The sequence below is a fragment of the Staurois parvus genome, unplaced genomic scaffold, assembly GCF_062004578.1.
Source record: "Staurois parvus isolate SC_StPar_1 unplaced genomic scaffold, SC_StPar_1.0 ptg000901l, whole genome shotgun sequence".
NCBI classification, from domain to species: Eukaryota; Metazoa; Chordata; class Amphibia; order Anura; family Ranidae; genus Staurois; species Staurois parvus.
The window spans coordinates 34,087-58,814 of NW_028318697.1; the positions used below are offsets into that span (position 1 = coordinate 34,087).

General features: G+C 50.5%; 1 protein-coding gene across 4 annotated transcripts; it reads right to left on the reverse strand.

Annotated features, from left to right (window-relative positions):
- Positions 1 to 1,947: 1,947 nt before the first annotated feature.
- Positions 1,948 to 23,577, reverse strand: LOC149442219 (protein S100-A1-like). Of its 4 annotated transcripts, XM_089656353.1 has the most exons (5): positions 23,393 to 23,577; positions 19,101 to 19,253; positions 17,469 to 17,621; positions 8,550 to 8,662; positions 1,948 to 2,169 (listed from the first exon to the last, which is right to left on the reverse strand). In XM_089656353.1, the coding sequence occupies exons 2-4, from the start codon at positions 19,245 to 19,247 to the stop codon at positions 8,588 to 8,590; spliced, it is 375 nt and encodes a 124-aa protein (XP_089512479.1). In that variant the 5' UTR covers positions 19,248 to 19,253; positions 23,393 to 23,577; the 3' UTR covers positions 1,948 to 2,169; positions 8,550 to 8,587. The 4 variants fall into 4 exon arrangements, with proteins under 4 accessions (XP_089512479.1, XP_089512478.1, XP_089512482.1 ...); XM_089656352.1 differs by lacking the exon at positions 8,550 to 8,662 and having other exon boundaries at positions 23,393 to 23,561; XM_089656356.1 differs by lacking the exons at positions 19,101 to 19,253; positions 23,393 to 23,577 and having other exon boundaries at positions 17,469 to 17,609.
- Between the last annotated feature and the right edge of the window lie 1,151 nt (positions 23,578 to 24,728).

A 24,728-nucleotide genomic window follows, 5' to 3' on the forward strand; every position in this document is an offset into this window, starting at 1 on the left:
GCGCCTCTGCTATATTTAAGCAATATCCTCAGTCTCGCTGCATTTCTGCTGCACCCCTGCTGTATTTACTGTCTCTGTTGTATCTCCACTGCATCCATAGACTCCTTTTGCACCTTAGGTGCCCACATAGACTGTGAAGCCCTGTTGACTACAACGGGAGAGCCATCACATAGACTGAAGCCCTGTTGAATACAACGGGAGAGCCATCACATAGACTGTGAAGCCCTGTTGACTACAATGGAAGAGCCATCACATAAACTGTGAAGCCTTGTTGACTACAATAGAGGAGCCATCACACAGACTGTGAAGCCCTGTTGACTACAATGGAGGAGCCATCACACAGACTGTGAAGCCCTGTTGACTACAATGGAAGAGCCATCACATAGACTGTGAAACCCTGTTGACTACAATGGAGGAGCCATCACATAGACTGTGAAGCCCTGTTGACTACAATGGAAGATCCATCACATAGACTGTGAAACCCTGTTGACTACAATGGAAGATCCATCACACAGACTGTGAAGCCCTGTTGACTACAACGGGAGAGCCATCACATGGACAGCAACTTCTCATTGACTACAATGCGAGAACTGTTACATGGACAGTGGAGCCTCCTTGATTACGGATGTAGAGCCATAAGGCAGCAAACAGAGCCATGTTGACTGTACCGGGACTCTTTACAAAAGACACGAGTCACAGAATAGGTGTTGGGTGAGTTATAAGACACTATGTAAGCCTCCTGGGGCTCCCAGAACAATGACACCTTGACACTTGGGGGGTCTCAGAACAATGACACCCTGACATAGAGGGGCCAGAACAATGACACCCTGACACTTGGGGCTCCCAGAATAATGACACCCTGACACTTGGGGGGTCTCAGAACAATGACACCCTGACATAGAGGGTCCAGAACAATAACACACTGATACTTGGGGGTCCAGAACAATAACACCCTGACACTTGCAGATCCAGAACAATGACACCCTGACACTTGGGGCTCCCAGAATAATGACACCCTGACACTTGGGGGGTCTCAGAACAATGACACCCTGACATAGAGGGTCCAGAACAATAACACACTGATACTTGGGGGTCCAGAACAATAACACCCTGACACTTGCAGATCCAGAACAATGACACCCTGACACTTGGGGCTCCCAGAGCAATGACACACTGTCACTTGAGGGTCCAGAACAATGACACCCTGACAGTTGGGGCTCCTAGAACTATGACACCCTGACACTTGGAGGTGTAGAACAATTACACCCTGACACTTGGGGTCCCAGAACAATGACACCCTGACACTTGGGGTTCCCAGAACAATGACACCCTAACACTTGGGTGACCAGAACAATGACACCCTAACACTTGGGGCTCCCAGAACAATGACATCCTGACACTTGGGGCTCCCAAAACAATGACACCCTGACACTTGGGTGACCAGAACAATGACACCCTGACACTTGGGGCTCCCAAAACAATGACACCCTGACACTTGGGGCTCCCAAAACAATGACACCCTGACACTTGGGTGACCAGAACAATGACACCCTGACACTTGGGGCTCCCAAAACAATGACACCCTGACACTTGGGTGACCAGAACAATGACACCCTGACACGTAGGGCTCCCAGAACAATGACACCCTGACACTTGGGTGACCAGAACAATGACACCCTGACACTTGGGGCTCCCAAAACAATGACACCCTGACACTTGGGGCTCCCAAAACAATGACACCCTGACACTTGGGTGACCAGAACAATGACACCCTGACACTTGGGGCTCCCAAAACAATGACACCCTGACACTTGGGTGACCAGAACAATGACACCCTGACACTTGGGTAACCAGAACAATGACACCCTGACACTCAGGAATGTGAATTGAATTATAGTCATTAATACATCATAGCTATATTTAGTCAGAAAACAAACGCAGAACCACTTAAAGGATAAATGACTAGTTTATTGAGACATCGGCCTTTGTACAAGAGGCTCCACGGTAATGAACAGTCGGAGTGGCTCAGCTGTTCTTGCAGAAGACGGTGTTGCAGACCACGGTCAGAGAGTCCAACAAGGTGACAAACTCCTGAAAGTCCACCTCCTCATCTCCGTTCTTGTCTAGTTCCTTCAGGATCTTGTCCACAGAGGTGGCGTCTTTCTGCTCCTAGAGAAGGAAGACATATTTTTAACCAACCAATCTTTTTCCACCTCTGCCCGGCCCCTGCCTGTCTACATTAGACCTAGATTTAATTCTGTAGGCTCCTGAATCAAAGACTGTGTGTGGGACTTGCTTTAGAATCATTAACTCAATATCCAGGTATTGCAACATTTTTCAAAAACAAATTAACCCAAATGATTGCCCAGCTGTACACGCCCCATCCAATTGTGTCTCACCTCAAGATACTCTCCAAGCTCGTTCTGTAGAAGATCTTTCAGTTCCCTCTTGCACAGTTTGTGCTTGTCACCTTCCCGAGCGGAATATGTGTGGAAGACATCGATAAGCGTATCCATGGCCCTTTCCAGTTTTGACATCTTGGGATGGTTAGGTCAGAGGACAAGTGGATGAGTCAAAGGCTGGATGGGTGTACCACCAATGATCAGAAGCTGGAAGTTCTAATTGCGACTGATTATCTAAACATGATAGAGCAAAATATATGTTTTATTCAGATGGAGGAGTACGAAGATCCCAAAACCAGAGAAAGTTGGTTGAGTACATGTGGCAATGAACCAGGAAGATGCTGAGGACTAGAGACATGTCGTATGATTGTACGATCAATAAGCAGGCATTCAGAACAAAAGTTTTATGTGTCTCTCTATGAACGATTAATGGATGGCCCAAAAAGAACCCAACAACTAAACACATAGGATAAGAAACCATTTCCTTCAGTTCCTTCTTGCTCAATGTGCACGGGTTATGGTCCTTATAAGCGTATCCATGGCCCTTTCCAGTTTTTGCATCTTGGGATGGTTAGGTCAGAGGACAAGTGGACGAGTCAAAGATTGGATGGGTGTACCACCAAAGATCAGAAACATGGATGTTCTAATTGCAACTGATTATCTAAACATGATAGAGCCAAAGATATGTTTTATTCAGATGGAGGAGTACGAAGATCCCAAAACCAGAACAAGTTGGTTAAGGACATGTGGCAACGAACCAGGAAGGTGCTGAGGACTAGATACATGGTTGTGGTCTTACAGAACGAACAGGAGAATTAAGGAGGTTTATATTGGTGGGTGGTGGTTTGTCGATGAGGACAGAATTACAGTTATTTGGATGTTTGGTGGAACGGCGGAATTTAAGAACATTGACACTTCGGATGAAGTTTTCAGTCAGAGGGGAACAGAATGTTCCCAACAAATGGGACCCAAGGATGTTGAGCCATTTTGGTGAGAAAATAGAAAGAAGTTATGAATATTGGTTTACAGGACAAAAAAAGTTTGCTCAAAGGTTGGATTGGTTGATGTGTAGGTGTAAATGAATGAGTAGAAGATCTGCTGTAACAGAACGAGTTGTACAAAAGGACCTAAAAACAGGACAGGTAGGGCTATTAAACAGATGGAACAACTGAGATAAGGTATGAGCTTCAGGCTACAAACGGAGAAAGGCAAAAAATATGTGGTGGACACAATGAGAGCTGGATAAAAGGACTGATGGATCCAACAAACAGATGGGTAGAAGATGAAAAGAAAGACCAAATGATTATTGGATGAATAAGAGGTGGATAGATGGTCTGTTGGACTGATGGAAAGTCGTATGACTGCACGGTCAATAAGCAGACAATCAGAACTACAGTTTTATGTGTCTTTCTATGAACAATTAATGGATGGCCCAAAAAGAACCCAAGAACTAAACACGTAGGAGACCCCAAGAACTAAACACGTAGGAGAACCTAAGAACTAAACACGTAGGAGACCCCAAGAACTAAACACGTAGGAGACCCCAAGAACTAAACACGTAGGAGACCCCAAGAACTAAACACGTAGGAGAACCTAAGAACTAAACACGTAGGATAAGAAACCATTTTTGCATGTAAAGAGATTAGTAAACTGAGTAGTACTTGTTACTTGGGGACAATAGAAAGAAAGGGCATGGCTTGGCATACGAAAATAGGGACTGGTGGACAGCTGGGTGCATCTATGGAGAAAGAGTAGATAATAGAGGTTCTATCTGTGGTTATCGAACGAGAGGTGACGGAATAGAAGATCTATTTTATGGGGGGATCCTAAACTAAGATCCTGGAAATGACACATCTAGGTAGAGAGTCAAAGTTTTATTTGTATAGCAAATCATTCTAGAGGACCTGCTTTACAGTGTTGAAGACGTTTCACCATTTATCCAAGAGGCTTGCTCGGTTCAAGAACATAACCCAGGATATATACCCACACGGGAACCTTAGCTACCTCGGTGTTATGAAAGACAGATGTTGAAGGTGGTTAGATTAAGCCAGCCTTTCTCAACCTTTTCAACACAGAGGAACCCTTGAAATAACTTTCCAATCTCATGGACCCCCTTCTAAAAATCTGTATATCTACAATGCATGATATATTAGTGTGAGGGTCAGTAGGAAGAATTATCCTGTTTGTGCTCATTGAGAAGACTCCTCCCTTACAGATAGCTAAAAAGATCAATGGTGTCAGTGGGAACTTTTTCTGAGAGGCAGTAATTGCTCAAGGAATCCAAAGCAGCCTATGGAGGAACCTTAGGGTTCCATAGAACCCTGGTTGAGAAATCCTTACGCCATTTAAAGTGAGACATTTCAACTTTTCAGACCTCCCATCATGTTCTTGTACTACCAAAATCTGTTTTAACACATTTTATGGCACCATGGTGATTGGATTAAGATGACTAAGCTGCCCCTGTAGGTGTAAATGCTGGGGAAATTTTCCAAGCCAATTGAATGTGAAATGAAACATCTCCAGCTTTAAATAACAAGTTCAGTAGAATGTGAATAACTACTACTAACTAACTAACTACTCCGTGACCTGGAGAAACGAGACCTTCATACCTTCAAAGACAGAGTTTGGTGTTTTACGGGAGAGAGAGGACATTTGAAGAAGCAGAAGAAGATAGATGAATAGTTGGACAGAGTGATAACTGGATAGATGGTCAGATAATGAGCAGAAGTTCTGACCATCAGTTGTGGTTGGCTGCCTACAAGCAAAGACCCAACATATGTGAGGAATCCAAACAAAGATAAAATAAATAGCTGTTATGTACATGGAGAAAAGAAAAGAAAGAAAAGAAAAGTTGGTGTTAGATGGATGCCAGGATAAGGTGATTTGGAGAAACATAGTATGATGAATGAATGGGTGGATAAACAGAAGGAGAACTGGATAGATGGTCAGATAATGAGCAGAAGTTCTAACCACCAGTTATGGTTGGCCATCTACAAGCAAAGACCCAATATATGTGAGGGATCCAAGCAAAAACACATAAAATAAAGAACTCTTATGCACAGAGAGAAAAGAAAAGAGGAGAATGCTTGGATGGATGCCAAGATAAGGTCATTTGGAGACACATGTAAGATGGATGGACGGAAGGATGGATGAAGAAATAGGTGGAAAACTGGAGAGATGGCCAGACGATGAGCAGATGTTCTGACTCTCAGTCGTGGTTGGCTGTCTACAAGCAAAGACCCAACAAGAGTGAGGAAGACACGTAAAATAAAGAGCTGTTGTGTACATTGAGAAAAGAAGAGAGGAGAAAGGTTGGTGTTAGATGGATGACAGGGTCAGGATTTGGAGAAGTATAGTATGATAGATGGATAGGTGGATGAACAGATGGAGAACTGGATAGATGGTCAGATGATGAGCAGAAGTTCTGAGCACCAGTTATGGTTAGCTGTCTACAAGCAACGACCAACCATATGTGCGGAATGAAATAAAGGATACATAAAATGAAGAGTTGTGATGTAAATGTAGAAAGGAAAAGAGGAGAAAGGTTGGCATTAAATGGATGCCAGGATAAGGTCATTTAGAGAAGCATTGAATGACGGATGGATGGAGAAACAGACGGAGAACTGGATAGATGGTCAGATGAGGAGTGGAAATTCTTACCACCAGTTGGCCGTCCACAAGCACCGACCCAACATACGTGACACTTGACACCCTGACACTTGGGGGGTCATAACAATGACACCCTGACACTTGAGGATCCAGAACAATGACACCCTGACACTTGGGGATCCAGAACAATGACACCCTGACACTTGGGGATCCAGAACAATGACACCCTGACACTTGCAGGGCCAGAACAATGACACCCTGACACTTGAGGATCCTGAACAATGACACCCTGACACTTGCAGGGCCAGAACAATGACACCCTGACACTTGAGGATCCTGAACAATGACACCCTGACACTTGCAGGGCCAGAACAATGACACCCTGACACTTGAGGATCCTGAACAATGACACCCTGACACTTGAGGATCCAGAACAATGACACCCTGACACTTGAGGATTCTGAACAATGACACCCTGACACTTGCAGGGCCAGAACAATGACACCCTGACACTTGAGGATCCAGAACAATGACACCCTGACACTTGAGGATCCTGAACAATGACACCCTGACACTTGGGGGGCCAGAACAAGGACACCCTGACACTTGGGGGTCCAGAACAATGACACCCTGACACTTGGAGGGCCAGAACAATGACACCCTGACACTTGGGGGGCCAGAACAATGACACCCTGACACTTGAGGATCCTGAACAATGACACCCTGACACTTGGGGGGCCAGAACAATGACACCCTGACACTTGGGGGGCCAGAACAATGACACCCTGACACTTGAGGATCCTGAACAATGACACCCTGACACTTGGAGGGCCAGAACAATGACACCCTGACACTTGGGGGGCCAGAACAATGACACCCAGACACTTGGGGGTCCCAGAACAATGACACCCTGACACTTGGGGGTCCAGAACAATGACACCCTGACACTTGGAGGGCCAGAACAATGACACCCTGACACTTGAGGATCCTGAACAATGACACCCTGACACTTGGGGGGCCAGAACAATGACACCCTGACACTTGGGGGTCCCAGTGATTTGTACATTATAGATATATTTATACAGAAAACAGAAACACAGAGACAGTTAAATAATACATTTTTAGTTTATTGAGACTTCAGTATTTGTAGAAGAGACCCCGAGCCGGTGTGATGGGGGTCCGATGGGGGTCAGCTGATCTTGTGGGTGAACAGGGCCATGTTCAGAGAGCTGACAATGTTGGGAATTTGGTTGAAGTCCACCTCCTCATCTCCGTCCTCCACTTCCTTTGTAATCTTGTCCATGGAGGGCCGGGTCCATGAAGGGTTAATCAGTCATGGTCCTCCATATTTGCACGGTCCCAGCCTGCCCATGTTACCCTGAGATTTCATTCTATGAGCACATCCCACAGGAAGGAAAAGAACAGGTAAGTGAGGTTGAAAATGTTAGAGGCATTGTCCGCCTTCGGATGTTTTTGTTGATATATCTCGGTGTTGGTGAAGTTCTCTTCCCTGTACTGTCCTTGGAATGATGATCACATGTTGAGGCTGCAGTTTGTAGTGTCATGGCTGATCGATCCCCCTGTCCATGTATTCATCCAGCTTGCTTGCCCTTCTACACCAGAAGGGACAGGCCACACCCAATGTATGCTTCGTAAGCCCTCTGTTGGCCATCACAAAGGTCAAAGAGCTAATTTCATTTAAAAAAAAATCTTCCAGCTGCCTGTTTTTGTCTGTGTCAGATCTAATTACCGTGCAGCTCTCACCTGCAGAGCACTTGACTGATTGTGGGAGATGTAGTTTCCTCACAGGAAGTGTCAGTTCTCACACCACAGATAGAGGTCGTTCATTAACCTGTGCAGTGTCATGTCACATGCCTCATGCTTGAACAGAAACAAGATTTACTCTGCTATAGGATGTGTGTACAGGGCAACGAATGATGCCATGAAACTCCATCATCAAAGCAATGGAGACAATCGGGACAAGACCAGTCAACCTGCACAAGTAGAGAGCAGCAGTGAGTGGTCTTCATTACAGGATGTCTCACACTGGAGGACTGCACAGACCTGGAAGAAATGCACAAAGCTCACCGAGATTCTAGAAGAATACAATGACCCAGGGGCGGACTGACCATTTGGAAACTCGGGCACTGCCCGAGGGCCCGTGGTCAGTAGGGGGCCCCATGAGATGCCCCTGGTACCTTTTTCATAGGCTTTTTTGAGTTTGGGCAAGGACACAGGGGCCCCATGATCCCCTATTGCCCGGGGGCCCCATGTGTTGTCAGTCCGCCCCTGGTAGAGAGAGCAGCAGTGAGTGGTCTTCATTACAGGAAGTCTCACACTGGAGGACTGCACAGACCTGGAAGAAATGCACAAAGCTCACCGAGATTCTAGACGAATACAATGACCGTTGGATTTCGACAACATTTTTGGACCTCGGAATTCATATTTGAAGGTGTCAGTTATACTGACACCTTAGTGCATTAAATACCGAAGAATGATTGCACAGCTGTACATGTCCCCCGTTTGATTGTGTCTCACCTCAGCAAACCCTCCAAGCTCCTTCTGTAGAAGTTCCTTCAGTTCCTTCTTGCTCGTTGTACGCTGGTTATGGTCCTTTGAAGCAAATTTGTCGAAGATTCTGTACATTTCGTCTATGACCATTATTATTATTATTATTATTATACAGTATTTATAAAGCGCCAATAGTTGGCTCAGCGCTGTACATTACAGAGGGGGACAGAACATGTGACAGAACAATACCAATACAATGCAAAACATGAGGGGATCGAGGGCCCTGATCCTTGGAGCTTACAATCTAGGAGGGAGGGGATGGTGGCACAGGAGGAGATAGCTGTGGGGGATGGAGTGGTAGGAAGAGTGGAGGAGGTCAGCAAGTTAGCAGGGGGTGGGGTAGGCTTCCCTGAAGAGATGGGTTTTCAGGGTGCGCCTAAAGGAGAGGAGAGTAGGTGATAATCTGATGGGTTGGGGCAGGGAGTTCCAGAGGATGGGTGACACCCTGGAGAAGTCCTGGAGGCGGGCATGGGAGGAGGAGACCAGGGAACTAGAGAGAAGGAGGTCTTGTGAGGAGCGGAGTGTGCGTGCTGGGCGGTACTTGGATATTAGGTTAGTGATGTAGTACGGGGCAGTATGGTGGACGGCTTTGTACGTCAGTGTTAGGATTTTGAATTTGATCCGTTGCGCAATCGGAAGCCAGTGGAGGGATTGGCAGAGGGGGGTGGAGGACACTGAGTGGAGGCCAGTGGAGGGATTGGCAGAGGGGGGTGGAGGACACTGAGTGGAGGCCAGTGGAGGGATTGGCAGAGGGGGGTGGCGGAGACGGAGCGGTTGGAAAGGTGAATGAGTCTGGCAGCCGTATTCAGGATGGACTGAAGCGGGGATAGCCAGCGGCGAGGCAGGCCAGTGAGGAGGGAGTTGCAGTAGTCGAGTCGTGATATGATGAGGGAGTTGATGAACTGTTTAGTGGTTTCTGGGGTTAGGAACGTGCGGATTTTGGCGATGTTGCGGAGGTGGAGTCTGCATGAGTTTGTTAAAGAGTGGACTTGGGGCTGGAAGGATAGGTTGGAGTCCAGAATGACACCCAGTACTCTGGCCTGCGGGGCGGGTTTGATGGTGGCTTTGTTGGATGTGATGGAGAAGTCAGTGGGGGGTGGTGTCCGGGCTGGGGGGGGAAGACAAGAAACTCGGTTTTGGAGAGGTTCAGTTTAAGGAAGTGGAGCGACATCCAGTCTGATATGTCGCTCAGTAGGTGTGTGATTCGGGCTGAGACCGAGGGGGTGAGGTGGGGGGTTGAGAGACAGATTTGTGTGTCGTCGGCATAGAGGTGATAGTTGAAGCCGTGAGAGTGTATGAGTTGGCCAAGGGAGGAGGTGTAGATGGAGAAGAGAAGGGGCCCGAGGACAGAGCCTTGAGGGACCCCAACAGAGAGGGGGAGTGAGGGGGAGGTGGTAGCATTATAGCTAACGCTGAAGGAGCGTTGTGACAGGTAGGATGAGAGCCAGGAGAGAGCAGAATCTCTGAGGCCGAGGGAGTGTAGTATTTTGAGGAGGAGAGGGTGGTCAACTGTGTCGAAGGCCGCAGAGAGGTCAAGGAGTAGGAGCACTGAATAGTGGCCATTAGCTTTGGCGGTTAGAAGGTCGTTGGAGAGTTTGAGTAAGGCGGTTTTGGTGGAGTGTAGGGGATGGAAGCCGGACTGTAGGGGATCGAGGAGGTTGTTGTCATTGAGGTGAGAGCTTAGGCGGGTGTAGACTAGGCTCTCGAGGAGTTTAGATGTAAATGGAAGCAGGGAGATGGGTCTGAGGTTGTTCGGGTCATTGGGGTCCAGGGAGGGCTTTTTAAGTATGGGGGTGATGTGTGCATGTTTCAGAGGGGAGGGGAAAGTGCCGGAGGAGAGGGAGAGATTGAAGATGTAGGTGAGGGAGCGTAGGATGGAGGGGGAGGGAGGTCGTAGGAGTTGTGAGGGGATAGGGTCGAGGGGGCAGGTGGTGAGGCGGGCATCAGAGAGGATCTTGGAGACTTCCTCGGTGGTAGTAAGGTCAAAGGTGCGGAGTATTGGGGGAGCTTCAGTATGAGGAATGTAGGGTGGGGTGGAAGTGGAGGTCAGAGCAGTGGTGGGGCCGTGGGAGAGGGGTGATGAGGGGGTAGCTGAGTGAGGGGGAAGGGGGTTGGAGGGAGTTTGAGCAGCGACAAAGTCCCTGCGGGTTATGTCGAGGGGGAGGGGGGATGAGGGGGTAGCTGTGTGAGAGGGGACGGTGTCAGGAATGGACTGGCCAGCAATAGTGGGACTCAGCTGCCTTATGAGCTGCAGTACCAGGGCTGGCCAGCGGGTGCTCCCAGCAATCAGAGACTCAACCTTGCAGCCAGTCAAACACCTGGAACTAATTATACTGGTGTATTTAAGGGACATTCAGACCTGCAGACTCTGCCTTGGTGTTGTGTTTCTCCTGGGCCCTGTATCCTGTTCCTGCTCTCTGTTCCTGTCTGATTCTCTGCTGACCCTGCTCTGATCCCTGGCTTGTCTGACCATTCTCCTCTGCCTGACCCTCTGTACCACGCTGCCCGCTACCTGCTGAACCTGGCCTGTGACCCCGACCATTCTCCGCTTGCTCCCCCTGTACCTACCTGCCCGATTGTTATTGACCCGGCCTGCCTGACGACGCTTGCATTGTATGTACTGTTATCTGTGGGTGGTTGGTTTGGTTTGTTTGCACTGTGTTATGTTTAGTATTGCACTGCGTTTATGTTTGTATTGTTAGTGTTAATAAATTACATTGTTTATCACATATCTGAAGTCTGCGTTTCCCTGCGTCAGTCACATACCTCTGGTCATACCCGGGAGCCCTGACATTACACCAAGGCCAATCCTGACCAGAAGTGGCTGCACAGGGAAGCCATCTTGGCGTGTTGATGGGAAGGATGGATCTGGATGAGGTTGAGTATTTATATCTGCTAGTGTTTGATGACAGGGAGTATGCTTATCAAACTCTGAAGGAGTATACCCGGGATGAACTGCTAGAATGTATACGGCTCGCTCATGTTCTAGTAGATCAGGGCACAGTGTTCTCTGAGGTGCAGCCATTGATTCAGGTTTGTGCTGAGTTGGTTTCATCTGGTTCCTCCGAATGCAGGGATGAATTTTTGCCACCATTTAGTGCAGACCAGGTAGAGTCCCTGGTGTGGTTATTAGAGGATGATGTGGGTTACTTTCTGGAGCGTTATTCCACATGTTCACCACAGATACTAAGAGATTGTATAAACGCAGTGCAGTCATTGACCAGACAGGCTTTGTGTAAGCTCAGCTTTGTTCAACCCATACTGCAGACATGGACAGATTTGTTGCACCCAGCCTCAGTCAGCTTACAAAGACCCAGTCCTGCTTCTAATCTATTTCCTCAAAGCTCTACTCCTGCATTCCCAACAACTCCCCCAGTTACAGCCCTGTATACCCTGCTACCTACCGCATGTCAGTCCCCTGTTCCCACTTGCTGCACCTATCCTGCCTTTAACCCTGTAAAGAAGCCCTCTGTAGCGACTGTTCCCTCCCCTGTTCCATCCTCCAGTTCTTCTCTGTCTCCAGCTGCTCCATTCGTTTGCAGACCTGCGTTTACTTGCAGTGCCCCAGTAGTTAAAACCAGAAAAAAGCAAAAATTCTTTCCAACCAATACCATCCTGCCAGTATCCAAACCGGTGAGCCTGCCTTCCGTGGTTCAGCCTGAAGCCTCTACTCGGCCTGATGCCTCTACCCAGCATGATGAACTGATCCAGCCTGACGATCCTATTAGGCCAGTTGACTCGATGCCCGCTGTTGACCCAGATGATCCAGTACCTGATCCGGTGCCCGCTGTCGTACCTGGTGACTCGGTGCCCACTGCCTTGCCAGATGACGCGGTGCCCGCTGTCGAGCCAAATGACCTGATGCCTGGTGACCCAGTGCCCGCTGTCATACCTGGTGACCCGATGCCCACTGTCGAGCCAGACAATCCGGTACCTGATGACCCGGTGCCCACTGTCGTGCCTGTTGACTCGGAGCCCACTGCCTTGCCAGATGACGCGGTGCCCGCTGTCGAGCCAAATGACCTGATGCCTGGTGACCCGATGCCCGCTGTCCAGCCAGACGATTCAATGTCTGACCCAGTGCCCGCGGTCATACCAGTTGACTCGGAGCCCACTGTCGTGCCTGGTGACTCGGTGCCCGCCGCTTCGCCTGGGGGCCCGAGACCTGTCGCTCCGCCTGGGGGTCCGGCGCCCGCCGCTCCGCCTGGGGGTCCGGCGCCCGCCGCCCCGCCTGGGGGCCTGAGACCTGTCGCTCCGCCTGGGGGTCCGGCGCCCGCCGCTCCGCCTGAGGGCCCGAGACCTGTCGCTCCGCCTGGGGGTCCGGTGCCCGCCGCTCCGCCTGAGGGCCCGAGACCTGTCGCTCCGCCTGGGGGCCCGAGACCTGTCGCTCCGCCTGGGGGCCCGGCGCCCGCCGCCCCGCCTGAGGGCCCGAGACCTGTCGCTCCACCTGGGGGTCCGGCGCCCGCCGCTCCGCCTGAGGGCCGGAGACCTGTCGCTCCGCCTGGGGGTCCGGCGCCCGCCGCTCCGCCTGGGGGCCCGATGCCTGTTGCCCCGCCTGGGGGCCCGATGCCTGTTGCCCCGCCTGGGGGCCCGATGCCTGTCGCCCCGCCTGGGGGCCCGATGCCTGTCGCCCCTCCTGGGGGCCTGGTGCCCGCCGCTTCGCCTGGGGGCCTGATGCCTGTCGCCCCGCCTGGGGGCCCGACGCCTGTCGCCCCTCCTGGGGGCCCGGCGCCCGCCGCTCCGCCTGGGGGCCCGATGCCGGTCGCTCCGCCTGGGGGCCCGATGCCGGTCGCCCCGCCTGGGGGCCCGATGCCGGTCGCCCCGCCTGGGGACCCGATGCCTGTTGACCCGCCCAGGGGCCCGGTTCCTGCTGCTCTGCCCAGGGGCCCGGTGCCTGCTGCTCCGCCCGGGGGCCCGCTGCCTGCTGCTCCGCCTGGTGGCCCGCTGCCTGCTGCTTCGCCTGGTAATCCGATGTGCCTCTGCCCGGAGTCCTGCCCGATGTGCCTCTGCCCGGAGTCCTGCCCGATGTGCCTCTGCCCGGAGTCCAGCCCGGTGTGCCTCTGCCCGGTGTGCCTCTGCCCGATGTGCCTCTGCCCGGAGTCCAGCCCGATGTGCCTCTGCCCGGAGTCCAGCCCGATGTGCCTCTGCCCGGTGTGCCGCTGCCCGGAGTGCCTCTGCCCGGAGTCCAGCGCGATGTGCCTCTGCCCGGAGTCCAGCCCGATGTGCCTCTGCCCGGAGTCCAGCCCGATGTGCCTCTGCCCGGAGTCCTGCCCGATGTGCCTCTGCCCGGTGTGCCCCTGCCCGGAGTCCTGCCCGGTGCGCCAGTCTTTGATATCCCGCCAGTTACCAGACCCGGGCGGTGGAACATTTTGCCCAGCTAGGACTGTTTGGAGCGTCCTGAGGCCGCTCCTTGAGGGGGGGGTACTGTCAGGAATGGACTGGCCAGCAATAGTGGGACTCAGCTGCCTTATGAGCTGCAGTACCAGGGCTGGCCAGCGGGTGCTCCCAGCAATCAGAGACTCAACCTTGCAGCCAGTCAAACACCTGGAACTAATTATACTGGTGTATTTAAGGGACATTCAGACCTGCAGACTCTGCCTTGGTGTGTGTTTCTCTTGGGCCCTGTATCCTGTTCCTGCACCCTGTTCCTGTCTGATTCTCTGCTGACCCTGCTCTGATCCCTGGCTTGTCTGACCATTCTCCTCTGCCTGACCCTCTGTACCACGCTGCCCGCTACCTGCTAAACCTGGCCTGTGACCCTGACCATTCTCCGCTTGCTCCCCCTGTACCTACCTGCCCGACTGATATTGACCCGGCCTGCCTGACGACGCTTGCATTGTATGTACTGTTATCTGTGGGTGGTTGGTTGGTTTGTTTGCACTGCGTTTATGTTTGTATTGTTAGTGTTAATAAATTACATTGTTTATCACATATCTGAAGTCTGCGTTTCCCTGCGTCAGTCACACACCTCTGGTCATACCCCGGAGCCCTGACAGACGGGTTGAGAGGGCGTGTGAGTTGCGGCGATGTCCTTGCGAATTGTGTCAATTTTGTTTTTGAAGTGATTGGCAATCTCAAGGGCAGTGAGTGAGGTACTAGGTGGAGGTGGGGGGGGCGAGAGTAGAGAGTTGAAGGTGGAGAAGAGTCGGCGAGGATTGGAGGAGAGGGCCTTGATGAGGTCAGGAAGTAGGCTTGTTTGGCAGCATGGAGGGAGGAGGTGTAGGTGTGGAAGGCAGATTTGTAGCGGGTGAAGGCTTGTTGGGATTTGGTTTTGCGCCATAGTCTCTCCAGGGCACGACTGTGTCGTTTGAGGGTTTTGGTGTGATCAGTCTGCCAGGGCTGGAGCGGTCGGGGTCTGATGTTGCGTGTGGTAAAAGGCGCTAGTGAGTCAAGGGCTGCTGACAGTGCGTTGTTGTAGGCGGTCATAGCCAAGTCGGGGCAGGACAGGGGGAGGATGCGGTCATGGAGTTGATCAGCTGCAGAGTGGAGGGGGGCAGGGTTAAGGTTGCGGAGGTTACGGCTGGTAGTAGTGTGACATTTGGAGGGGTAGGCGTTGGAGGACGAGGAGATAGGGAAGGTGATCAGGTTGTGGTCAGAGAGAGGGAAGGGGGTGTTAGTGAGGTTGTGGGGAGCGCAGCGGTTGGAGAAGACAAGATCAAGGATATTACCGTCGGAGTGGGTGGTGGATTGTATGCACTGTGCAAGTGTAAAGGAGGAGGTTAAGTGGAGGAGATGGGATGTGTCCGGGTTGTCGAGGTTGACAGGGATGTTGAAATCCCCAAGGATGATGGTGGGTAGCTCAGAGGAGAGGAAGAAGGGTAGCCAGGAGGAGAAGTCATCCAGGAAGCGGGGTATGGATCCAGGAGGCCGGTATATCACAGCAATCTTCAGGGGGGTTGGGGAGAATAGTCGGATGCAGTGGGCCTCGAGGAGGAGAAGGATAGGGAGGGGGGGTTTGGGAGAATTCGGAAGGTGCTCTGCGGTGACAGGAGCAGGCCAACCCCACCACCTTTATGACCGTTGGGCCTGGGTGAGTGGGTCCAGGTGAGACCTCCGTAGGAGAGTGCAGCAGGGGAGGTAGAGTCAGTGGGCTGGATCCAGGTTTCCTTAATCGCTAGGAGGTTGAGGGAGCGGGAAACAAAGAGGTTGTGGATGGCGGTAAGCTTGTTGCACATCGATCGGGCGTTCAGGAGTGCACATGAAAACAGGGGGGAGATTTTAGGGAGCAGGGGGACAGACACTAAGTTGGGGGGGTTGCGGCGGGACGTGGAGGCGGGAGGGTGTTGTGCGGGTGAGGGAGGTGGTGGAGGGCCAGGATTCGGGGAGATGTCCCCCGTGGTTAGGAGGAGGAGAAGGGTGAGAAAGGTGGCATGGGAGCGGGATGTGCACGAGCGCGAGACACTACTAGTGGAGGTGTTGGGGTCAGTGGGAGAGGAGTAATAGGAGGAGGTGGTGGGTGCCGTAGAGGGGTGAAGGAAGCAGTGAGGACACAATATACAATTGTTTGGGAGGAGCGGAGGGATATAGTGAATGGATTTTGGGAACGGAGGAGAGGAAAATGAGAAGGAGGAGTGGGAGAGGCATTTTGGGGAGGTGATGAGAGCAATAGTAGGGAGATGATAGCAATGAGGGGGAGATGTACAAGTTTTGGGGTGGAGCAGAGGGGTAAAGAAATGAGATTTGGGAACAGAGGATAGTAATATGAAGAGGAGAAGAGGGGCGTATTATATAAAGGTACACGGAGTGGGACTCAGGCATGTAAGAGATGTTTCCCGGGGTGTTTGCTTGCAGTCTGTCCAGCGTGCAGTAGAGTTTCTTGCTGTTGTGTCTTCCTGCTGCTTAAGTTCTCCTGCTTTAGTTCAACTGCTGTGTTTAACTGCATCGCACTCCTTCAAAGCAGCACTCAATCATAAGCAGCACCCCCATCAGAGACTGCGCCCCCCATCAGAGATCTCCCCCCATGAGCTGATCTAAATTTATAGGGAGATGCTCAAATGAGCATTCAACTCCACCCCAATTAGAAGCTGATAAGGATCACATGAATAGTGGGAGATGTTTCTTAGGAACCAGGCTACAGTCCTAAACTGGGTGCAGCTGGAGGTGAGGACTGGTCAACATATACACAAATATAATTACACCATTTGTTCACCATTTCCAGTTCTGACACCTAGTGGAGTTGGTAGACAAGTGAAAGATTTGTAAGCGGGTTCAAATAGGTAGTTAGGTATTGTCTCGGATGGGAGATGTAGGATCAACTTAGTTCCTTAGCTCCTGGTTGCACAGAAATGCGCGTATGCACACAAACATGTGCACACTGGCGCACGTTCATATACACCTGCCGCCGGGATTGGCGCCAAACGCCCTATACAAGGACAATGGCTGCACTCAGAGTTTGATGGATGATCCTCAGCTACCTTGCCTCTGTGTATCCTGTATTCTTGGGACCTCCTGTTACTGACCCAGCTTGTCTCTGGACCTTCCTACTGCCCGATTCCTGGTTTGAACCCAGCTTTCTCTAAGGACTCTACCTCTCCTGCCCAACCGTGGATGACCTGTCAGCTGACTACACTTCTGCCTTCTCCCTCAGATTCCTATGTATGACTTTGGCTATTGTTCCTGACCACGTTCCTTCCCACTCTCTGGTTTGCCTCTCCATGTATGCCCTCAGCTTCCATCCTGACTACACTTCTTCAGTCCAGTCCTGCCGTCTGACCACGCCACTACCTCGGGTGCCATCTTGCTTGTGGCCGCTGCCTTGGTCCTGCTGCATCTTCAAGGGCAACAGAGGTCCTGACAGACCAGCTGACAACTATCTGCCAGTAACCACCAGCAGAGCTGTCTAAAAGGCACCCATGCTTCTTTGGGCCTTGCACTCCCAGTTCTCACCTTTATGGGGGCTTGACGTTCAGCTGCAAGGGAATCCCTCTCATCAAGTTGGTCTCCAACCAGGTGTTTGACATGCAGAAGGAAGGAGATTCCAACAACTTGGTTGATGACATGCGCCAAGGAACCAGGAAAACGGTGAGGAGACATTGTGGTCTACAGAACAGCATAAAGAAAATTAGAGAGATTTGTTCAAGTGGATTGACTTACAGTTGTCTTGCATTCCGTTGCTGGCATCTTCTCTGCAGTCTGGGTTATACCTGGAATGTTGTCGCTGCATCACATATCACGTGACTGCATCCTCTATCTGAACTCATGTGGGACATGGTTTCACTGCTTGAGCATTGAGTCCATGTTCCTCCAGAACTTTTGTGCCTACAGCTCCCCTAAGGCACTGAATCGTTCCTCTACAACTATAAGACCCTTGTGCCTCCCTGTGCAACATCCACTGGTCTACACATAATCCACCTTTGCACCTCCGCTTTACTCAAGTTATATCCTCAGTCATCTCTGAATTTCGCTGCCTCTACTGCACCCCTGCTGCATGTATGGTCTCTGCTGTATCTCTACTGCATCCACAGACTCATTTTACCCTTGACGTCTCTTCAGGGCTGCTGTTAGAAACCACAGGGCCCCTTACAGCCAACCTGACAGCTCCCCTTCAAAAAAAAAAAATGCAGTCTAATATCCCTCAGTTATGAATGAACACAATGAGTGAAGAGTGCCAATTACTCAGTATGTTCATTCAGGAAAGAAAGGGGCTGGTAAATGTGACATATCTGCTGGACTCTTCCCCCACTCTTCATCCTGAAGGATCCTATTGTGTGCTTGCAGCTGTTGATGGGAAGGAGAGGATGGGAGCTGGAAGCACTGTGGGGGTGGGGGCACACAGGGGGGGGGGGCCTGGGCAGCAAGGGGAAACATATGGTGCACAGGGAGGGTGATAGATGTGGTGGGGGGGGGGGCAATTACTGGAACCGATCCCCTCTGTGGCTCTCCCTGCAGCAGCTGTAAGCCAGTGGGAGGTAGAGGAGAAGAAGCCATCTTTCAGTTGCTGCAGACAGAGCCATGCAGGGTATCGGATCCAATAATTGCCCCCCACCATGCCGAACACCCTTCCTGCCCACATTTGATTCACCCAGCTGCCTGGTCCCCGTACAGGAGGACTGGTGGTATCCCTTTATCCACAACCCTGCTTCCCTTCAGCCTCCATAGTCTTGGTCTCTACTGCATTCAGTCTCTGCAGCACCACCTCTGAACCCTCAGTTTCCACTTCATCCACAGTCTGAACCTGGACTACACCCAGTGCCAGGACAAGGTCCTCAGGCGCCTAATGCAAATGATGTCAAAATGGGGCTGAGACAGGTGGAGCTTTTATATTGGTCTAGAGTGGTCGGAACAGAACAGGGACCATAAATGACCACCACTGTGCACCGGGCCTATGTTTGACACCTTCCGGTCCATGGACAACCGAAAGGGATGGAGGGGAGATGTTGTGGCACGGCTTTCATTAACATTATTGGAACCTGACAGACCAGCTGACAACTATCTGGTGGACTCCGCTGCCAGTAACCACCAGCAGAGCTGTCTAAAAGGCACCCATGCTTCTTTGGGCCTTGCACTCCCTGTTCTCACCTTTATGAGGGCTTGACGTTCAACTGCAAGGGAATCCCTCTCATCAAGTTGGTCTCCAACCAGGTGTTTGACATGCAGAAGTAAGAAGATTCCAACAACTTGGTTGATGACATGCGCCAAGGAACCAGGAAAACGGTGAGGAGACATTGTGGTCTACAGAACAGCATAAAGAAAATTAGAGAGATTTGTTCAGGTGGATTGACTTACAGTTGTCTTGTATTCCATTGCTGGCATCTTCTCTGCAGTCTGGGTTTTACCTGGAATGTTGTCGCTGCATCACATATCACGTGACTGCATCCTCTATCTGAACTCATGTGGGACGTGGTTTCACTGCTTGAGCATTGAGTCCATGTTCCTCCAGAACTTTTGTGCCTACAGCTCCCCTAAGGCACTGAATTGTTCCTCTACAACTATAAGACCCTTGTGCCTCCCTGTGCAACATCCACTGGCAGGGGCGGACTGACCATTTGGAAACTTGGGCACTGCCCGAGGGCCTGGGGTCAGTAGGGGGCCCCATGAGATGCCCCTGGTACCTTTTTCATAGGCTTTTTTTGAGTTTGGGCAAGGACACAGGGGCCCCATGATCCCCTATTGCCCGGGGGCCCCATGAGTTGTCAGTCCGCCCTTGTCCACTGGTCTACATATAATCCACCTTTGCACCTCTGCTTTACTCAAGTTATATCCTCAGTCATCTCTGAATTTCGCTGCCTCTACTGCACCCCTGCTGCATGTATGGTCTCTGCTGTATCTCTACTGCATCCACAGACTCATTTTCCCCTTGACTTCCCTTCAGGGCTGCTGTTAGAGACCACAGGGCCCCTTACAGCCAACCTGACAGCTCCCCCTCAAAAAAAAAAAAATGCAGTCTAATATCCCTCAGTTATGAATGAACACAATGAGTGAAGAGTGCCAATTACTGTGTGTTCATTCAGGAAAGAAAGGGGCTGGTAAATGTGACATATCTGCTGGACTCTTCCCCCCACTCTTCATCCTGAAGGATCCTATTGTGTGCTTGCAGCTGTTGATGGGAAGGAGAGGATGGAAGCTGGAAGCACTGTGGGGGTGGGGGTACACGGGGGGGCCTGGGCAGCAAGGGAAAACATATACACAGGGAAACAGGAACGGAGCAATGTTCCACAACTAGCAGGTCACACATGTAAAGATTCATTGTGTCCAGGGCCTGGCCAACCCAGACAGATCCCTGAGAGAGCATTGTGGTGGAGTGGGCATAACTGAGGAGTAATTCTCTTCTGTTTTTGTTCCCCGGCTGTCTCCTGCCAATTTCCCGGTATAATCAACATGTCCGTGTGATGGCTCTCCCATTGTAATCACTGGGGCTCCCCTGTCCACATAACAGTAGTTCCTGCACTTTATCAGAAGCTCCTGAGGACAACTGTCACACAGACAGTGGAGGCCCATTGACTATGATGGGAGAACCATTGTATAGACAGTGAAATACCATTGACTAGAATGGGAGAGCCATCACGCAGTCAATGAAGCCCCATTGACTATGATGGAGGAGCCATTACACAGACAGTGGACCCCATTGACTATGATGGGAGAGCCATTACACAGACAGTAAACCCCATTGACTATGATGGGGAGCCATTACATAGACAGTGGGCCCCATTGACTATGATGGGAGATCCATTACATAGACAGTGAAGCCTCATTGACTATGATGGGAGATCCATTACATAGACAGTGAACCCCATTGACTATGATGGGGAGCCATTACACAGACAGTGAACCCCATTGACTATGATTGGGAGCCATTACACGGACAGTGAACCCCATTGACTGTGATGGGAGAGCCATCACATAGACAGTGAAGCCCCATTGAGTATGATGGGGGAGCCGTTACAGACAGTGAAGCCTTATTGACTATGATGGGGGAGCCATCACATAGACAGTGAAGCCCCATTGAGTATGATGGGGGAGCCGTTACATAGACAGTGAACCCCATTGACTATGATGGGAGATCCATTACATAGACAGTGAAGCCTCATTGACTATGATGGGGAGCCATTACATAGACAGTGGGCCCCATTGACTATGATGGGAGAGCCATCACATAGACAGTGAAGCCTCATTGACTATGATGGGGAGCCATTACACAGACAGTGAACCCCATTGACTATGATGGGAGATCCATTACATAGACAGTGAAGCCTCATTGACTATGATGGGAGATCCATTACATAGACAGTGAACCCCATTGACTATGATGGGGAGCCATTACACAGACAGTGAACCCCATTGACTATGATTGGGAGCCATTACACGGACAGTGAACCCCATTGACTGTGATGGGAGAGCCATCACATAGACAGTGAAGCCCCATTGAGTATGATGGGGGAGCCGTTACAGACAGTGAAGCCTTATTGACTATGATGGGGGAGCCATCACATAGACAGTGAAGCCCCATTGAGTATGATGGGGGAGCCGTTACATAGACAGTGAACCCCATTGACTATGATGGGAGATCCATTACATAGACAGTGGGCCCCATTGACTATGATGGGAGAGCCATCACATAGACAGTGAAGCCTCATTGACTATGATGGGGAGCCATTACACAGACAGTGAACCCCATTGACTATGATGGGAGATCCATTACATAGACAGTGAAGCCTCATTGACTATGATGGGGAGCCATTACATAGACAGTGGGCCCCATTGACTGTGAATGGAGAGCCACCACATGGACATCAACTTCTCATTGACTACAATGGAAGAGCTGTTACATGGACAGCAGAGCCCCGCTGATTACAGTAGGAGAGCCATATGACAGCAAACAGAGCCACGTTGATTGCACCAGGACTACCTAAGGTACTGAGGTGTTCCTCTACAAATACAGGACCTTTGTACCTCCACTGCCCACTGCAACATGCACGCATCTCTGCTGCAGTATTCCTTGCAACCTCCGCAACATCCACAGTCTCAGCTGCAGTAACTCTTACACCTCCACTTCCCTTTGCAACATCCACTAGTATATTCAGTTGCCACCCTTGCGCCTCTGCTATATTTAAGCAATATCCTCAGTCTCGCTGCATTTCTGCTGCACCCCTGCTGTATTTACTGTCTCTGTTGTATCTCCACTGCATCCACAGACTGCTTTTGCACCTTGGGTGCCCACATAGGCAGTAAAGCCCAGTTGACTACAATGGCAGAGCCATCACATAGACTGTGAAGCCTTATTGACTACAATGGGAGAGCCATCACATAGACTGTGAAGCCCCATTGACTACAATGGAAAAGCCATCACACAGACTATGAAGCCCTGTTGACTAAAATGGAAGAGCCATCACATAGACTGTGAAGCCCTGTTGACTACAACGGGAGAGCCATCACATAGACTGTGAAGTCCTGTTGACTACAATGGAGGAGCCATCACATAGACTGTGAAGCCCTGTTGACTACAACATAAGAGCCATCACATAGACTGTGAAGCCCTGTTGACTACAATGGAAGAGCCATCACACAAACTGTGAAGCCTTGTTGACTACAATGGAGGAGCCATCACACAGACTGTGAAGCCCTGTTGACTACAATGGAGGAGCCATCACACAGACTGTGAAGCCCTGTTGACTACAATGGAAGATCCATCACAGACTGTGAAGCCCTGTTGACTACAATGGAAGATCCATCACACAGACTGTGAAGTCCTGTTGACTACAATCGAAGAGCCATCACATAGACTGTGAAACCCTGTTGACTACAATGGAAGAGCCATCACATAGACTGTGAAGCCCTGTTGACTACAATGGAGGAGCCATCACATAGACTGTGAAATCCTCTTGACTACAATGGAGGAGCCATCACACAGACTGTGAAGCCCTGTTGACTACAATGGAAGAGCCATCACACAGACTGTGAAGCCCTGTTGACTACAATGGAGGAGCCATCACACAGACTGTGAAGCCCTGTTGACTACAAAGGAAGATCCATTACATAGACTGTGAAACCCTGTTGACTACAATGGAAGATCCATCACACAGACTGTGAAGCCCTGTTGACTACAACGGGAGAGCCATCACATGGACAGCAACTTCTCATTGACTACAATGCGAGAACTGTTACATGGACAGTGGAGCCTCCTTGATTACGGTTGTAGAGCCATAAGGCAGCAAACAGAGCCATGTTGACTGTACCGGGACTCTTTACAAAAGACACGAGTCACAGAATAGGTGTTGGGTGAGTTATAAGACACTATGTAAGCCTCCTGGTGAATCCAGAGCTCTACCCCCCTCCTGCTCTCCATTCCTCTATTACACAAATGAAATACTTACTGGGAAGGAAAGACTTGCTCTGCCTGCTCTTCACCGAGAACAAAAATAAAAAGTCTGCTCTGATCCAGTGAGGAATGAGCTTCTCATACAAGAAGAAAACCCACAGTGAACCTGAAATCATGGATTTCCATGATCTGACAGTGCCGCGTGATCTCACATGGTTCTTCACCAAACACCTTGTGTCCTCCAGCCTGAGGGCCTACCAGAGGGTACGGGAATCTCATGTGAGAAGTCAAGAAATGCTTAGTTGGAATAATGAGATGACGACACTCCACAGCTCACATCACCATCTCTTCTCCACAGGGGCAGACTGACAACTCATGGGGCCCCTGGGCAATAGGGGATCATGGGGCCCCTGTGTCTTTGCCCACACTCAAAGCACACCCAAAAAAGCCTATAAAAAGCTAACAGGGCATTTCATGGGGCCCCCTACTTACCCCGGGCCCTCGGGCAGTGCCCGAGTGCTCGAATGGTCAGTCCACCCCTGCTTCTCCAGATACGAGGGAACATAGAGGGAAGTATAAAAAAACAGCAACCACGTTCCACAGAGTATAAAATCCAAAAGTGACCAGACCCGTGTGGTTTGTTTTGTCCCGAATCAAAAATTTGGACAAAATTTTAGTTTTTCTGAGATTCGGATATACAGTAACTGAATCTCTGAACTGCAATAGTCACGAATTTAAAGGAAATCTAAAATAACGAAACAAAATTTCATTCAAAATGACTATTTTTCCAAGTTAGATCCGAATATGAAAATGAAATAATTGAATTCGAAAGCAAATTAGAAATGTAAACACATTGCCGGCTATTGCTAAATTCCTTTATTAGTGTTAGAATCAGGGGCGGACTGACCATTTGGAAACTCGGGCACTGCCCGAGGGCCCGGGGTCAGTAGGGGGCCCCATGAGATGCCCCAGGTACCTTTTTCATAGGCTTTTTTGAGTTTGGGCAAGGACACAGGGGCCCCATTATCCCCTATTGCCCGGGGACCCCAGTAGGGGGCCCCATGAGATGTCCCTGGTACCTTTTATCATAGGCTTTTTTGAGTTTGGGCAAGGACACAGGGGCCCCATGATCCCCTATTGCCCGGGGGCCCCAGTAGGGGGCCCCATGAGATGCCCCTGGTACCTTTTTCATAGGCTTTTTTGAGTTTGGGCAAGGACACAGGGGCCCCATGATCCCCTATCGCCCGGGGGCCCCATGAGTTGTCAGTCTGCCCCTGGTTAAAATATAGTTGTATTCCGAATTCGAATTTCAAAAAGAATAAAACAGAATAAACTGAAAAGAAAATAATAGAATAAAAAAAAAAAATAGAATAGATTAGCAAAAAATATAA

What these genes read in the sequence shown, in the direction of transcription:
- LOC149442219 (XM_089656352.1), bottom strand. Translation starts at nt 19,247, where the DNA reads ATGTCTCCTCACCGTTTTCCTGGTTCCTTGGCGCATGTCATCAACCAA. An exon ending in AACGTCAAGCCCTCATAAAG is followed by an intron (nt 17,622 to 19,100) that starts GTGAGAACAGGG and finishes GCTGTTCTGTAG; the next exon opens with ACCACAATGTCTCCTCACCG. An exon ending in AACGTCAAGCCCCCATAAAG is followed by an intron (nt 2,170 to 17,468) that starts GTGAGAACTGGG and finishes TTCCTTCTCTAG; the next exon opens with GAGCAGAAAGACGCCACCTC.